The sequence below is a fragment of the Natator depressus genome, chromosome 3, assembly GCF_965152275.1.
Source record: "Natator depressus isolate rNatDep1 chromosome 3, rNatDep2.hap1, whole genome shotgun sequence".
Classification (NCBI taxonomy): Eukaryota; Metazoa; Chordata; order Testudines; family Cheloniidae; genus Natator; species Natator depressus.
The window spans coordinates 1,778,609-1,794,188 of NC_134236.1; the positions used below are offsets into that span (position 1 = coordinate 1,778,609).

Below are 15,580 nucleotides of genomic sequence, written 5' to 3' on the forward strand. Positions count from 1 at the left end.
AGAAACCAAACTAACAGAAAAACCCATCCAGAAAAGAGCGGAAAATTAAAAGGTTACCAAAAAAAACCGGTTTTTGTTTTTTTTTTAAATAGGCTAAAAGCTGAACATTGAAAATTCAGGAGAGGACACCGAACCCTTTCGCTTGGGGAGACGCGGTGGATTCCCATCGGGTTTAATCCTTTCTCTCTTCTGGGTGCTGATTTTTCTCTTGTTCCACATTTTCACTTCTCTTCTCATCTGATTCGTTCCACTTCACTAGTTCCTGTGTGTCTTACACGCAGGCAAAGTATTCCTTCAGGGGAGCAAAGAGATGGCGGATCACCGGCACGCTCCAAGATCTGCCGAGCAGTCTCTGCCGGGCCAGGCGGCTCATGTTGGAGACATCTGTGTAATGAACCGGGAAGCCAAAGACCCTGCATGGAAAGGAGGGGACAGGAAGAGCACAGGTTAGCTGATTTCCTGCCCCAGGAATCCTCCTCCTTGGAGCCACTTAGCACCTGGCAGGATCCGGGCTTGATGGTAACGTTCTTGGGTCCACGTCGGTACGCTGTAAAGGTGCTCAGACACCACGGTGACGGGCTCGGTGAGAAAACCTAGACAGACAGATGGGCTTGCGAAGGCCAAGACTGGGCTGGGGCCCTGCTTGGCTTCTCTGTGACCTGCAAAGCAGAGCTGCAGAGGGGGCTTGGGTGCGTGTCCAGGGCTGTGCTGCCTGCTGGAGAAGTGGCAGGTGAAGGACATGAAGCTCGACTCATGGAGGGGTGAGCGACGTGGAGTCGGTCAGGCTAAGAGACCTTGGTTTGCTTCATGCCAACAAACGAGCTCCCGCTCTGAGATTCAGCTCCCCCTCGGCCCCTAACGACAGAGCTCCCCTGGTGCATTCAGAGCCATCCAAGTCCTCCAGCACAACCAGCAGTACGAGTCCCCAGGCCTCCTTTCCCAGGCTACCGGCGCAGACGGGGCCCAGCTGCCCTGGGAGACCAGCCCAAAGACGGTGCAAACTCAGGGAGCCGCCCCACCCCCGCAGGCCAGCAGTACCTCTCCATCTCCGTGCACCACAGGATGTCCTCCTTCTCGTTCATGAAGACGGGGAAATGCTGGTCCTTGCCCTGCTTGATGGAGTTGGAGCGAGTGGTGATAGTTCGCACTTTGCTGAACTAGAAGGGACAAAGCATCGTTCTGAGCAAACCAGAACCGCAGCCACTTCCCCCGCCCCGGCTAACATGGCCTAGATGGGGGCCCAGCTGGGCAGCCCCCAAGAGCTGCTCCGAGGGCGCCTGTCTGCTCAGAGCAGCCTCAGGTCTCTCGCTGGCCCAGACCTTCGTGGGGCCACTGGATTATTCTGATTGATCCCCATCCTCTGCTGGCTGCGGACTCGCTCTGGGGCGAGGGTGGAGTTCCCACATCCGGCCTGGCCCCTTGGCAGCAGCTGGGCTAGTCTGTCCCTCCCCTCTCCTGGTCACTAGGTCCTGCCTGAAGCCAGGCTGGGGGGCTGGAATCACCAGCATCCCCCCAAGCCCCTTGCTACCCTCCCGTGCCCCGCTGCGGTGGCTGCGCGGCCATGGAAGGGCAGAACAGGAATCCTGTCTCAAGTGAGCCCACGTGCTGGGGCAGAGTCACTCCTTGGGGAGCGAGCTGAGCATCTTCCTCTGACATCCATCAGGGCCAAAGCAGGTGCCTTCCCCCCGCTGCCAAGAGCGGCACAAATGTCACAAGCCCCATCTCCTGGTGCAGGTATTCCCAATCGCTCCCAAAGTGTGCCCCACGTCTGGCCCCCTCTGCCTGCCTCACTGGGCCTGCTCTGCCCCCCACCGCCCCACCCTGCTGGCTGGGATCTGCTCCCCATACCGGTTGGCCATGGCCCACCCCGTTGGCCATGGCCCCACCTTGGCCTAAATCCCAAAGCGACACAGTGCAGTGCGCGCCCCCTCCCACTTCGGCACAGGGGCTGATGCTGCCCTGCGTCGGGACAGCACCCAGAAAAGGCCCAGAGGAGGCACGGCCCAACTCCCAGGGCTATGCTCCAGCGCCTCCTGGCTGCCCCACGGAGGCTCAGGCACTGACCTTTGCTATCCTGCCGTGCTCCAGGCACTCCTGAAGTTCCAGCTTATCGTTCACTGTAGATGCCAATGGCCTAGGAGACAAAAGGGCGGGAGGTTGAGAACGGGCATTAACCCTGCACTCAGTGCTGCTGCCATGTTCCAGGTGCGCCCGCCAGGGGGCTGGGCTCCCACCCATGCCCCTCACACACAGCATCTGTATGCCTAGGGGGGCTGGCCGTGCCCAGGGCGCCCGTATCCCCGACGGGGGCTGGCCGTGCCCAGGGCGCCCGTATCCCCGACGGGGGCTGGCCACATCCATGGCACCTGTACACCCTACAGGGCTGGCCGTGCCTACGGCGCCCGTATCCCCTCTGGGGGCTGGCCGCGCCCACGGTGGCCATATCCCCTATGGGGGCTGGCCGCGCCCACGGCGCCTGTACGCCCTACGGGGGCTGGCCGCGCCCACGGTGGCCGTATCCCCTATGGGGGCTGGCCGCGCCCACGGCGCCTGTACGCCCTACGGGGGCTGGCCGCGCCCATGGTGGCCGTATCCCCTATGGGGGCTGGCCGCGCCCACGGCGCCTGTACACCCGAAGGGGGCTGGTCGCGCCCACGGTGGCCGTATCCCCTATGGGGGCTGGCCGCGCCCACGGCGCCTGTACACCCGAAGGGGGCTGGTCGCGCCCACGGTGGCCGTATCCCCTATGGGGGCTGGCCGCGCCCACGGTGGCCGTATCCCCTATGGGGGCTGGCCGTGCCCACGGTGGCCGTATCCTCTATGGGGGCTGGCCGCACGCATGGCGCCTGTACGCCCTACGGGGGCTGGTCGCGCCCACGGTGGCCGTATCCCCTAAGGGGGCTGGTCGCGCCCACGGTGGCCGTATCCCCTATGGGGGCTGGCCGCGCCCACGGCGCCTGTACGCCCTATGGGGGCTGGTCGCACCTATGGTGGCCATATCCCCGATGGGGGCTGGCCGCGCCCATGGCGCCTGTACGCCCAAAGGGGGCTGGTCGTGCTCACGGTGGCTGTATCCCCTATGGGGGCTGGCCGCACGCATGGCACCTGTACGCCCGAAGGGGGCTGGTCGCACCCACGGTGGCCGTATCCCCTATGGGGGCTGGCCGCACCCACGGCGCCTGTACACCCGAAGGGGGCTGGCCACACCCACGGTAGCCGTATCCCCTACGGGGGCTGGCCGCGCCCACGGCGCCTGTATGCCCTACGGGGGCTGGTCACGCCCACGGTGGCCGTATCCCCTATGGGGGCTGGCCGCGCCCACGGCGCCTGTACACCCGAAGGGGGCTGGCCGTGCAGTGGGGCAGGTGAGGGCCTGCTGGCAGTGCCAACAGCCCAGGGCTGTGCAGGGCTCCCAGCACACAGTGCCACCGACCACCTGCTTGCCCCATAAAGGCCCCCGGGCAACCTTGTGGGCCCATCCTACCCATGGGGGGAGGGGGAACAGCTCATGGACCAATCCATTATCAATGGGGGGAAAAGAAGTGGTGCAGCTCGTGGACCGATCCATTAGCAATGGGGTAAGGAGGTAGAGTAAGTCATGGATCTATTCATTAGCCATGGGGGGAGGAGGTACAGCAGCTCGTGGACCAAAGCATTAGCAATAGGGGGAAGAAGCAGAGACGCTCATGGACTGATTCATTAGCAATGGGGAGGAGAAAGCAGCTCATGGGCTGGTTCATTAGCAATGGGGGTGAGGAAGCATGGACTGATTCACTAGCAATGGGGAAGAGAAAGCAGCTCATGGGCTGGTCCATTAGCAAGGGGGGTGAGGAAGCATGGACTTTGATGGCTTTGTGCCCAGGTATATTGCATTGCTGTTGTCCAGGCATGGGATGATGAAGGTGTGACTAACCACGGCCAAGTCCTTATCTGCCAGGATGGAATGGAGTCTCCTAACGAAAATGGATGTTGCTATTAGAATGGACTCAAATCTGTGTATCCTCCATGGGCTGTGAAAGAGGAGAGCTTCCCCCATCCCAAGGAAGTTCTTTCATGGGTGATCCATATGGATCAGAGTCCATGTCTGTGGAGGGGGAAGGCTGGGGGAATCAGGGGTGGTACTGGGAGGAAGCTTGGTCTCCATGGCATTGTCCCTGCCAGCCCTGGCTTGAAAAGCATCCCAGTGTGAGGTAATTCTGAGCCAGGCAGAATGACACTAAGCTGGGGGGAGAGGTAGATATGCTGGAGGGTAGGAATAGGGTCCAGAGTGACCCAGACAAATTGGAGGATTGGGCCAAAGGAAATCTGATGAGGTTCAACAAGGACAAGTGCAGAGTCCTGCACTTAGGAAGGAAGAATCCCATGCACTGCTATAGGCTGGGGACCGACTGGCTAAGCGGCAGTTCTGCAGAAAAGGACCTGGGGATTACAGTGGACGAGAAGCTGGATATGAGTCAGCAGTGTGCCCTTGCTGCCAGGAAGGCTAACGGCATACTGGGCTGCATTAGTAGGAGCACTGCCAGAAGATCAAGGGAAGTGATTATTCCCCTCTGTTCCACACTGGTGAGGCCACATCTGGAGTACTGTGTCCAGTTTTGGGCCCCCCACTACAGAAAGAATGTGGACAAATTAGAGAGTCATTCACAGGACAACTGAAATGATCAGGGGGCTGGGGTACATGACTTACGAGGAGAGGCTGAGGGAACTGGGCTTATTTAGTCTGCAGAAGAGAAGAGTGAGGGGGGATTTGATAGCAGCCTTCGACTACCTGAAGGGGGGTTCCAAAGAGGATGGAGCTCGGCTGTTCTCAGTGGTGGCAGATGACAGAACAAGGGGTAATGGTCTCAAGTTGCAGTGGGGGAGGTCTAGGTTGGATATTAGGAAAAACTATTTCATGAGGAGGGTGGTGAAGCACGGGAATGGGTTCCCTAGGGAGGTGGTGGAATCTCCTTCCTTAGAGGTTTTTAAAGCCTGGCTTGACAAAGCCCTGGCTGGGATGATTTAATTGGGGTTGGTCCTGCTTTGAGCAGGGGGTGGGACTAGATACCTCCTGAGGTCCCTTCCAACCCTGATCTGCTATGATTCTATGACTGGTCCATTAGCAATGGGGAGGAGAAAGCAGCTCATGGACTGGTCCATTAGCAATGGGGGTGAGGAAGCAGCTCATGGACTGGTCCATTAGCAATGGGGGTGAGGAAGCAGCTCATGGACTGGTCCATTAGCAATGGGAGGGAGAAAGCAGCTGAAGTAGCTCATGAATTGATCTATTAACAATGGAGCAGCTCCTGGGTCAATCCATTGGAGGGGGGGGAAGTGGAGCATACAGTGCACTGATCCATTAGCCACGGGGTGGTGGGGGAGGAGACAGCAGCTCGTGGACCAATCCATTAGCATAGGGGGGAGGAAATGGAGCAGCTTGTGGACCAACCCACTAGCAATGCAGGGAGGAGGCGGAGCAGCTCCTGGGCAGAGGGGAGGAGGCAGAGCAGCTCGGCATTGGCAATGACCTGAGGAAGCAGAGCAGCTCCTGGACCGATCCATTAGCAACGGGGTGGTGGGGGAGGAGACAGCAGCTTCTGGACCGATCCATTAGCAATGGGGTGGTGGTGGTGTACTGGAGAAAGCAGCTCCTGGACCAATCTGGAGAATTTCCAGGTGATTCAGCCTCGCCACTTCCTCCGCCAGAGGCAGGAGAGCCAGTTACAACCTCCTGCTCGGTGGAGTCACTTGTGCCCCCCTGATCACACTGCTGCTGCAGGGACATCACTCTCTGCCTCTCCCCCGCTGACTCTGGCCCTGCTCAGAATGGGACCACAAACGCCACCACCCAGCACTTCACAAACACTCACAACGCGTCTGCCCTGCCCCCTGCGCTGGCTGAAGTCTCATCCTCATCTTACAGAGGAACACACTGAGGCACACAAGGGGAAAGGACTCGACTAGGGTCAAAGAGGGAGCTGGCGTCAGAGCCTGAAAGAGAACCCAGGAGTCCTGGCTCCCTGGCCTGGGCTCTCAGTGCTCTGCAAAGAGTGCAAAGGTGAGCGTCAGGTGCCGAGGGCCATGGGAACACACAATGAACTTTCCTCGAACGGAAAGGGCTGAGCTACGCTGGTGGGAGCCACGCCGGGATTCCTGGTGGAGAGAGGAGCCTGGGACTTTGTCTCTTTGTGGGGATGTGCTCAGGGTAGAAATCAGGAGTTCTGAGCTCCCATGTGCCCCCAAAGGCTGCTCTGCAGAGTGGAGGGCAAACAGCTGGGGGTGAAATCTACAACCCGATTACCCGCACTCCTCACGGCCTGGGGTGCCCTGCTCGGAGCACACACGGGTGACCTGGCCCCTTCATGCCTACAGTAGCACCGAACAACAGAGAATAGGCTGAGTGCTAAGGGGCTGAAGGGCTCCAAAGGCTGGTTCGAAGAGGCATGATTAAAATGAGTTATGCTGGCTGGCAATCCCCCGGCCCCTGCTCCTCTATCATGCAAGAAGCAAACGGCCCAAAACTCGGGGTTCTCTCACCATGCTCTCACCAACCTGTTCATACCGGGAAGGTTACCCCAGAAGTACCGGGCCCTGTGCGCTGCAGACACCTCTTTGGCATCAATCATCACTGGGTTGGACTGCAAACAAGGAAAAAAAGCAGTAAAGTAACACAACATGCCCACAGCACAAATGTGCTGCAACACAGCTCCATGACAGTGCTGTAACACTGCATCACAATCCCTAACACAGCTCCATGACAGCGCTGTAACACTGCATCAGCCCGTCAACATAGTTCCACAACAGTGCTATAACACCGCATCCCAGCCCCCAACACAGCTCCACGACTGTCCTGTAACACTGCACCCCAGCCCCCAAACACAACCCCATAACAGTGCAGCAACACTGGATTCCAGCCCCTGAACAGAGCCCCACAACAGTACTGTCACACTGCATCGCAGCCCCCAACACAGCTCCACACCACTGAAACACTGCATCCCAGCCCCCAAGAGAGCTCCACGAGAGCACTGCAACACTGCATCCCAGCCCCCAACACAGCTCCACGAGAGCACTGCAACACTGCATCCCAGCCCCCAACACAGCTCCACGATCATGCTGGAACACTGCATCCCAGCCCCCAAGAGAGCTCCATGAGAGCACTGCAACACTGCATCCCAGCCCCCAACACAGCTCCACGAGAGCACTGCAACACTGCATCCCAGCCCCCAACACAGCTCCACGAGAGCACTGCAACACTGCATCCCAGCCCCCAACACAGCTCCACGAGAGCACTGCAACACTGCACCCCAGCCCCCAACACAGCTCCATGACAGCACTGCAACACTGCATCCCAGCCCCCAACACAGCTCCACGACTGTCCTGTAACACTGCACCCCAGCCCCCAAACACAACCCCATAACAGTGCAGCAACACTGGATTCCAGCCCCTGAACAGAGCCCCACAACAGTACTGTCACACTGCATCGCAGACCCCAACACAGCTCCACACCACTGCAACACTGCATCCCAGCCCCCAACACAGCTCCACGAGAGCACTGCAACACTGCATCCCAGCCCCCAAGAGAGCTCCATGAGAGCACTGCAACACTGCATCCCAGCCCCCAAGAGAGCTCCATGAGAGCACTGCAACACTGCATCCCAGCCCCCAACACAGCTCTATGACTGTGCTGTATGTCACGGAGATTGGGGGAGTCAGGGTCCTGCACCCCCACTTCCTGAGATTCACCATGACTCTCAGCCAGCCGGTAGAACAGAAGGTTTATTAGAGACGACAGGAACACAGTCCGGACCAGAGCTTATAGGCATAAACAGGACCCCTTAGTCAGGTCCTTCTTGGGGGCAGGGAGATTAGTCCCCAGCTCTGGGGGCTCTCTCCTCTTCCCCAGCCCACTCCAAAAACAAAAGCCCTCCAGCCGACTCCTCCAGCCTCCCCCCAGCTCCTCCCCCAGCCTTTGTCCAGTTTCCCAGGCAGAAGGTGTCACCTGGACCCAACCTCCCTCCCGGCTCAGGTGACAGCCAGTGAAGTCACCCCCTGCTATCTCATCACCGGTCAGACAGTAAACTCCCCTGCCACATTCCCAGGTCAGTCCGCCCCACTCAGTCCCTGCTGCGTCCCATCTCTCCCCCCTTTGAGACTGAACTGAGCGGGGTCACTGTGACCAGTGACCTGGGGAAGTTCGGGGCCCCCTCTCCGGGACGCGTCCACTATCATGTTGCCACTTCCCTTCACATGGACCACGTCCATGTCGTAATCCTGCAGGAGCAGGCTCCACCTCAGGAGCTTGGCGTTGGCTTCTTTCATCTGGTGCAGCCAGGTCAGGGGAGAGTGTTCGGTGTACACGGTGAAGTGTCGCCCGAAGAGATAGGGCTCTAGTTTCTTGAGGGCCCACACCATGGCCAGGCACCCCTTCTCAATGGCCGCATAGTTCTGCTCCCGGGGTAGCAACTTCTTGCTCAGGTACACGATGGGGTGTCTCTCCCCCTTTTCATCCTCTTGCATTAACACCGCCCCCAGCCCGGTGTCTGAGGCATCGGTGAACACCATAAAGGGCTTGTCAAAGTCTGGGTTTGCCAGAACTGGGCCACTGACCAGAGCCTCCTTCAGCGCAGAGAGAGACTCCTGGCACTCCTCAGTCCAGACCACCTTGTCTGGCTTCCCCTTCTTGCATAGCTCAGTGATGGGGGCAGCTATGGTGTTAAAGTGGGGCACAAATCTTCAATAATACCCCGCCATCCCAATAAAGGCCAGGACCTGCTTTTCGGTTTGGGGCGCGGGCCAGTCTCTGATCACCTCCACCTTGGCTGGTTCTGGTTTTAGGCAGCCACTCCCCAACCAGTGGGCCAGGTAAGATACTTCGGCCATCCCCACCTTGCACTTCTCCGCATTTATGGTCAGGCCAGCTTCCTGCAGTCGGTCCAGCACTTGTCTAACCTGGGACACATGGTCCTCCCAGGTCTGGCTAAAGACAGATGTCGTCAATATACGCCACAACAAAACTCTCCATCCCCCTCAGTAGCTGGTCCACCAGGCGCTGGAAGGTGGCCGGCGCTCCCTTGAAGCTGAAAGGCAGGGCCAGGAACTCACAGAGCCCAGAGGGGTGATAAAAGGCCGATTTCAGCCGGGCATCTGCATCCAGCGGCACTTGCCAGTAGCCCTTTGTAAGGTCCATGGTGGTAAGGTACCGAGCTCCTCCCAGCTTGTCTAGGAGCTCGTCAGGCCTGGGCATGGGGTAGGCATCAGATACAGTGATGGCACTGAGCTTCCGATAGTCCACACAGAACCGGACCGACCCGTCCTTTTTGGGGACCAGCACCACCGGCGAGGCCCAAGGGCTGGCCGATGGCTGGATCACCCCCAAAGCCAGCATGTCCCGGACCTCTCTTTCCAGGTCCTGAGCAGTTTTTCCTGTGACTCGGAAGGGGGAGCATCTAAAAGGCGGGTGCAACCCTGTCTGCACCCGGTGGACAGTCAGATTAGTGCATCCAGGCTGGTTGGAAAACAGCTGTCGGTACGGATGCAGCACCCCCCTGACCTCAGCTTGCTGGCCAGGCGTTAGCTGAGAGGAACTGTTTCCAGGGGGGAGCCAGCTCCTGTCTCAGGGAATAGATCTACTAAAGGGTCATCTCCCTGCTCCTCCCAATGTCCACACATGGCCAACACCACATTCCCCCTGGCATAATATGGCTTCATCATATTCACATGGTACACCCGGCGGTGGTGCGCCCGGTTAGACAGCTCCACCACATAGTTTACCAATGGCTTGACAACCTTAAAACGACAACCTTCCCAGGTGGCCTGTAGTTTGTTTTTCCTCATGGGGATGAGAACCATCACCTGATCCCCGGTGGCGTAGGCCCGCGCCGTGCGGTCATACCAGACCTTTTGCTTCTTCTGGGCTCTGGCCAGATTCTCCCTGGCCCGGCCCATGAGTTCAGCCAGTCTCTCTTGGAAGATCAGGACATACTCCACCACTGACTCTCCATCGGGAGTGGCCTTCCCCTCCTATTCGTCTCTCATCTGGTCCAGGGGCCCCCTTACCCTCCTTCCATATAACAGTTTGAAAGGTGAAAACCCGGTAGACTCCTGGGGCACTTCCCTGTATGTGAACAGCAGGTGAGGTAAGTACTTGTCCCAATCCTGCGGGTGCTGGTTCATAAAGGTTTTCAGCATCATCTTTAGCATCCCTTTGAACCTCTCCACCAGCCCATTGGACTGGGGGTGATAAGCTGAGGCCCAGTTGTGCCAGACCCCACATTTCTCCCACAAGCACCGGAGCAGGGCTGACATGAAGTTGGATCCTTGGTCTGTCAAGACTTCCTTGGGGAACCCCACGCGGCTGGAAATGGTCAGGAGCGAATCTTCCACGGTGTCGGCTTCAATGGAAGCTAAGGGCACTGCCTCGGGGTAGTGGGTGGCGAAATCTACCACCACCAGAATGTATTTCTTCCCCGACTGGGTCGTCTTGCTGAGAGGCCCCACTATGTCCATGGCCACCTTCTGGAAAGGCTCCTCTATGATGGGCAAAGGCCTCAAAGCCGCTTTCCCCTTGTCCCGGCCCTTTCCCACCCTCTGACAGGCATCACAGGATCGACAATACGGCCGGACGGTGGTAAAGACCCCGGGCCAGTAAAAGTTCTGTAGCGACCTCTGCCGGGTGCGCCGGATTCCCTGGTGCCCTGAGAGGGGGATGTCACGGGCCAGGTACAGGAGCTTGCGGCGATACTTCTGGGGGACCACCAGCTGCCTCCTGATCCCACAGGACTCTACTTCCCTTGTGGGATCCCATTCTCGGTACAGGAACCCCTTCTCCCACAGGAACCTCTCCTGGCAACCTCTCCTCATGGTCCGTCCCACACTGAGGTTGGCCAGGTCCCTGAGCTTCCGCAAGGAGGGATCTTTCCTCAACTCGGCCTGGAACTCAGCGGCTGGGGAAGGGATGGGGACTGGCTCCCTCTCACTGGCCGGGTCTGAGGCCTCAGCCTCTCTGAGCCTTGTTCCTGGGCACTCCCTCCCCACCAGCCCTCGGTACCCTCGGCGGCTCTGGCTACGGGTCATGACCAGGGTGTTCCGGGGGTTGCTTGGCCAGTCCTCTAGGTCACCCCCCATCAACACCTCAGTGGGTAAATGGTGATGCACCCCCACATCCTTGGGGCCCTCCTTGTCCCCCCATTTCAGATGTACCCATGCCACGGGCACCTTGAATGGGGTCCTGCCCACCCCCGTCAGGGTCAGGTAGGTGTTGTGCACCACCCGATCTGGGGCCACCACCTTGGGCCAGGCCAGCATCACCTCAGTGCCCGTATCCCAGTATCCACTGACCTTCCTCCCATCCACCTCCAGGAGAACAAGGCACTCGCTCCGCAGGGACAGCCCCGCACCCACCTTCTAAAATGCGAACCTTGAGTCCGGAGCATCCAGCCCTCCAGAGGAGCTGGTTTGGGGCCCTCCTCCCTCCTGAGCAGTTGGTACGCTGCCAGCCCCACTTGCCTGGGCCGTCTGCCCCTTGTCCAGCTGGGTGCCTACTCAGTTAACCCTGGGTGGGTTCGGTTTGCTCAGTCTGTCCCTGAGCTTGGGGCACTGGGTCCGTATGTGGCCTCTCTGGCCACAGTGCCAGCAGCTCATGTCCCGTTGGTCCCCTTGAGCCAGTCGGTTGGGCCTGACGCTGGATGTTCCCCTCGGAAGGGGGTTCTCCATAGTCCCCCTTTGGGAGGTCCTAGGGTGACTCTCTCTCTGCATCAGGGCAGGCCTGATCCTTTGGGACTCCTCCCTGCTACCCCCTGACCGACTGTTCACTAACTTGTCAGCCAGCTGCCCTGCGTGCTGCGGGTTCTCTGGATATTTGTCCACCAGCCACAGCCTCAGGTCAGATGGGCACCACTCATACAGTTGCTCCAGTACCATCAGTTTAACCAGGTCCTCCTTCATCTGGGCCCCATCTGCCCACTTGCGGGCATATCCCTCCATGCGGGTGGCCAGTTCTAGATATGTGCCCTCAGGGGCTTTACGGTGACTCTGGAACCTTTTCCGGTACATCTCAGGAGTCAGCCCAAACTCACGGAGCAGGGCCTTTTTGAATAGTTCATAGTCCCCTGCCTCCGTCCCTTTCATTCAGCTGTACATTGCCACGACTTTGGGGTCCAGTAAGAGGGTGAGAAACTGGAGCCTGTCTGTAGGGTCAACCCTGTGCATCTTGCAGGAGTTCTCAAAGGCCGTCAGGAAGTCATCTATGTCCTCCCCTTCCTTACGCTGGGCCAGGAGGCACTTATCAAAGCTCCGTGCAGTCCTGGGTCCCCCATCACTCACCGCATCTCGGGGCTCGCTGCTCCTCAGCCTGGCCAACTCCAGTTCATGCTGACACTGCCTTTCGCGATCCTCTCGCTCTTTTTCGTGATCTTCCAACTCTCTCAATTTTATCTCCCTTCTCCCATTCCAGCCGCCTCAGCTCCAGGGAAGGGGAGGTCCGCCGGGAGGATCCCCTGCTGGCTGCCGGGGTCAGGGTGCCCTCAGAATTCGCTGGGCTCCTCCCAGCCCCTCCCCGAGGCATAGGTGGGAGGGGTCTCGGGATGCCCTCGGCTGCTGTCTGACCACTCCCAGCTGGGACAGACACTGGTGCCCGCCCTGCATCTGCCGGGCTGCTTCCCTCAGAGACAGGGATCGGTTCATTCAAGCGATCCTCCTCCTCCAGCTGGGCAATCAGCTGTTCTTTGGTGCACTTCCCACTGCGCAGCCCCCTCTGCCTGCACAGCTCCACCAGGTCGCTCTTAAGGCGCTTCGCATACATCTTCCTGCTGGCCACTCACGGGCCTGTGCGCTCGCAGCTCCCCACGGTTTCCAGGAGGAACCCCTAGTGTGTCAGCCCTTCTCCAGGTCACCACCTCTCTCCCAGGGTCGAGCCCAGACTCCTCCGCCCCTGAGTCTGCTCACCGCAGTCCCCAGCGGGACCCCGTTACTGCAACAGTCCTTCTCGCTGGTCACACACTCCCAGGGGTTAAGCGTAGCTCCTCCGCCCCCTGAAACCGCTCCTCTCTGACTCTTCAGCACGCCTGGTCCGTGTCAGTCCCCCTTTGTTTTACTGCTCCCCTGTCACCTACTGCAGGAAGTGCCACCCACGGGGTGCAGTACATCCCACCCCTGTCACCAGTTGTCACGGAGATTGGGGGAGTCAGGGCCCTGCACCCCCACTTCCTGCGATTCACCACGACTCTCAGCCAGCCGGTAGAACAGAAGGTTTATTAGAGACGACGGGAATACAGTCCAGACCAGAGCTTGTAGGCATAAACAGGACCCCTTAGTCAGGTCCTTCTGGGGGGCAGGGAGATTAGTCCCCAGCTCTGGGGGCTCCCTCCTCTTCCCCACCTCACTCCAAAAATGAAACCCCTCCAGCCAACTCCCCCAGCCTCCCCCCAGCTCCTCCCCCAGCCTTTGTCCAGTTTCCCGGGCAGAAGGTGTCACCTGGACCCAACCCCCCTCCCGGCTCAGGTGACAGGCTCAGGTATCGTCCCAGCCAGTGAAGTCACTCCCTGCTATCTCATCACTGATCAGACAGTCCCAGTAAACTCCCCTGCCACATTCCTAGGTCAATCCGCCCCACTCAGTCCCTGCTGCGTCCCACTGTAACACTGCATCCCAGCCCCCAACACAGCTGCAGGACACTGCAGCCCAGACAGAAACACAGATCCATGTCAGTGCTGCAAGACGGCATCCCAACCTCCAACAGAGCCCATGACAGTCCTGTCACACTGCATCCCAGCTTCCAACACAGCTCCATGACAGTGCTGCCACACTGCATCCCAGCTTCCAACACAGCTCCACGACATTGTTGTAACACTGCACAGAATCACAGGACGGGAAGGGACCTTGAGAAGTCATCTTGTCCCGTCCCCCGCGTTCCTGACAGGACTAAGTGTTATCTAGACCATCCCTGACAGGTGTTTGTCTAACCTGCTCTTAAACATCACCAATGATGGCGATTCCACAACCTCCCTGGGCAATTTATTCCAGTGCTTAACCACCCTGACAGTGAGAAAGATTTTCCTAATGTCCAACCTAAACAGCCCTCGCTGCAATTTAAGCCCATTGCTTCTTGTCTTGTCCTCAGAGGCTAAGAAAAACAATTTTTCTCCCTCCTCCTTGTAATAACCTTTTACATACTTGAAAATTATCGTGTCCCCCCTCAGTTTCCTCTTCTCCAGACTAAACAAACCCAATTTTTTCAATCTTCCCTCATAGGTCATGTTTTCTAGACCTTTAATAATTTTTGTCACTCTTCTCTGGAGTCTCTCTAATTTGTCCACATCCTTCCTGAAATGTGGTGCCCAGAACTGGACGCAATACTCCAGTTGAGGCCTAATCAGCGCAAAGTAGAGCAGAAGAATTACTTCTCGTCTTGCTTATAACACTCCTGCTAATACATCCCAGAATGATGTTCACTTTTTCTGCAACAGTTTTTCTGCAACTGTTGACCCATATTTAGCTTGTGATCCACTATGACCCCCAGATCCCTTTCCGCAGTACTCCTTCCTAGGCAGTCATTTCCCATTTGATATTTGTGCAACTGAGTGTTCCTTCCTAAGTGGAGTACTTTGCATTTGTCCTTATTGAATATTATCCTATTTACTTCAGACCATTTCTCCAGTCTGTCCAGATCATTTTGAATTTTAATCCTATCCTCCACAGCACTCGCAACCCATCCCAGCTTGGTATCATTCACAAACTTTATATGCCATTATCTAAATCACTGATGAAGATACTGAACAGAACTGGACCCAGAACTGATCCCTGTGGGACTCCACTCATTACGCCCTTCCAGCATGATTGTGAACCACTGATGATTACTCTCTGGGAATGATTTTCCAACCAGTTATGCACCCACCTTATAGTAGCTCCATCTAGGTTCCATTTCCCTTGTTTGTTTATGAGAAGGTCATACGAGACTATTAAAAACTTTACTAAAATCAAGATAGACCACGTCTACCACTTTCCCCCTATCCACAAGGCTTGTTACCCTGTCAAAGAAAGCTATCAGGTTGGTTTGACACGATTTGTTTTTGACAAATCCATGCGGACTGTTACTTATCACCTTATTATCTTCTAGATGTTTGCGAATTGATGGCTCAATTATTTGCTCCATTATCTTTCTGGGTACAGAAGTTAAGCTGACTGGTCTGTAATTCCCCGGGTTGTCCTTATTTCCCTTTTTATAGATTGGAACTCGATTTGCCCTTTTCCAGTCTTCTGGAATCTCTCCTGTCTTCCATGACTTTTCAAAGATAATCGCTAATGGCTCAGATATCTCCTCAGTGAGCTCCTTGAGTATTATAGGACGCATTTCATCAGGCCCTGGTGACGTGAAGACATCTAATTTATCCAAGTAATTTTTAACTTGTTCTTTCCCTATTTTAGCCTCTTCTGATCCTACCTCATTTTCACTGGCATTCACTACATTAGACATCCAGTCACCACCAACTTTGGTGAAAACCGAAACAAAGAAGTCATTAAGCCCCTTTGCCATTTCCACATTTTCTGTTATTATTTCCCCCCCTCAATGAGTAACGGGCCTACCCTGTCCTTGGTGTTCCTCTTG

General features: G+C 57.3%; 1 protein-coding gene across 5 annotated transcripts in view; it reads right to left on the bottom strand.

The window, feature by feature from the left end:
• Nucleotides 1-245: 245 nt before the first annotated feature.
• DNMT3A (DNA methyltransferase 3 alpha) overlaps nucleotides 246-15,580 on the bottom strand; it is a 231,598-nt gene continuing 216,263 nt past the window's right edge. For 3 of the 5 annotated variants that reach the window (XM_074947296.1, XM_074947294.1, XM_074947293.1), the window contains 4 exons: nucleotides 6,532-6,617; nucleotides 2,065-2,134; nucleotides 1,039-1,157; nucleotides 246-413 (listed from right to left, as the gene is read on the bottom strand). In XM_074947296.1, coding sequence (XP_074803397.1) covers nucleotides 272-413; nucleotides 1,039-1,157; nucleotides 2,065-2,134; nucleotides 6,532-6,617 — 417 coding nt within the window. In that variant the 3' untranslated portion in view covers nucleotides 246-271. Of the gene's footprint in view, nucleotides 414-1,038; nucleotides 1,158-2,064; nucleotides 2,135-6,516; nucleotides 6,618-15,580 lie in introns of all 5 variants that reach the window. The other 2 variants (XM_074947295.1, XM_074947292.1) reach the window with 1 other exon arrangement.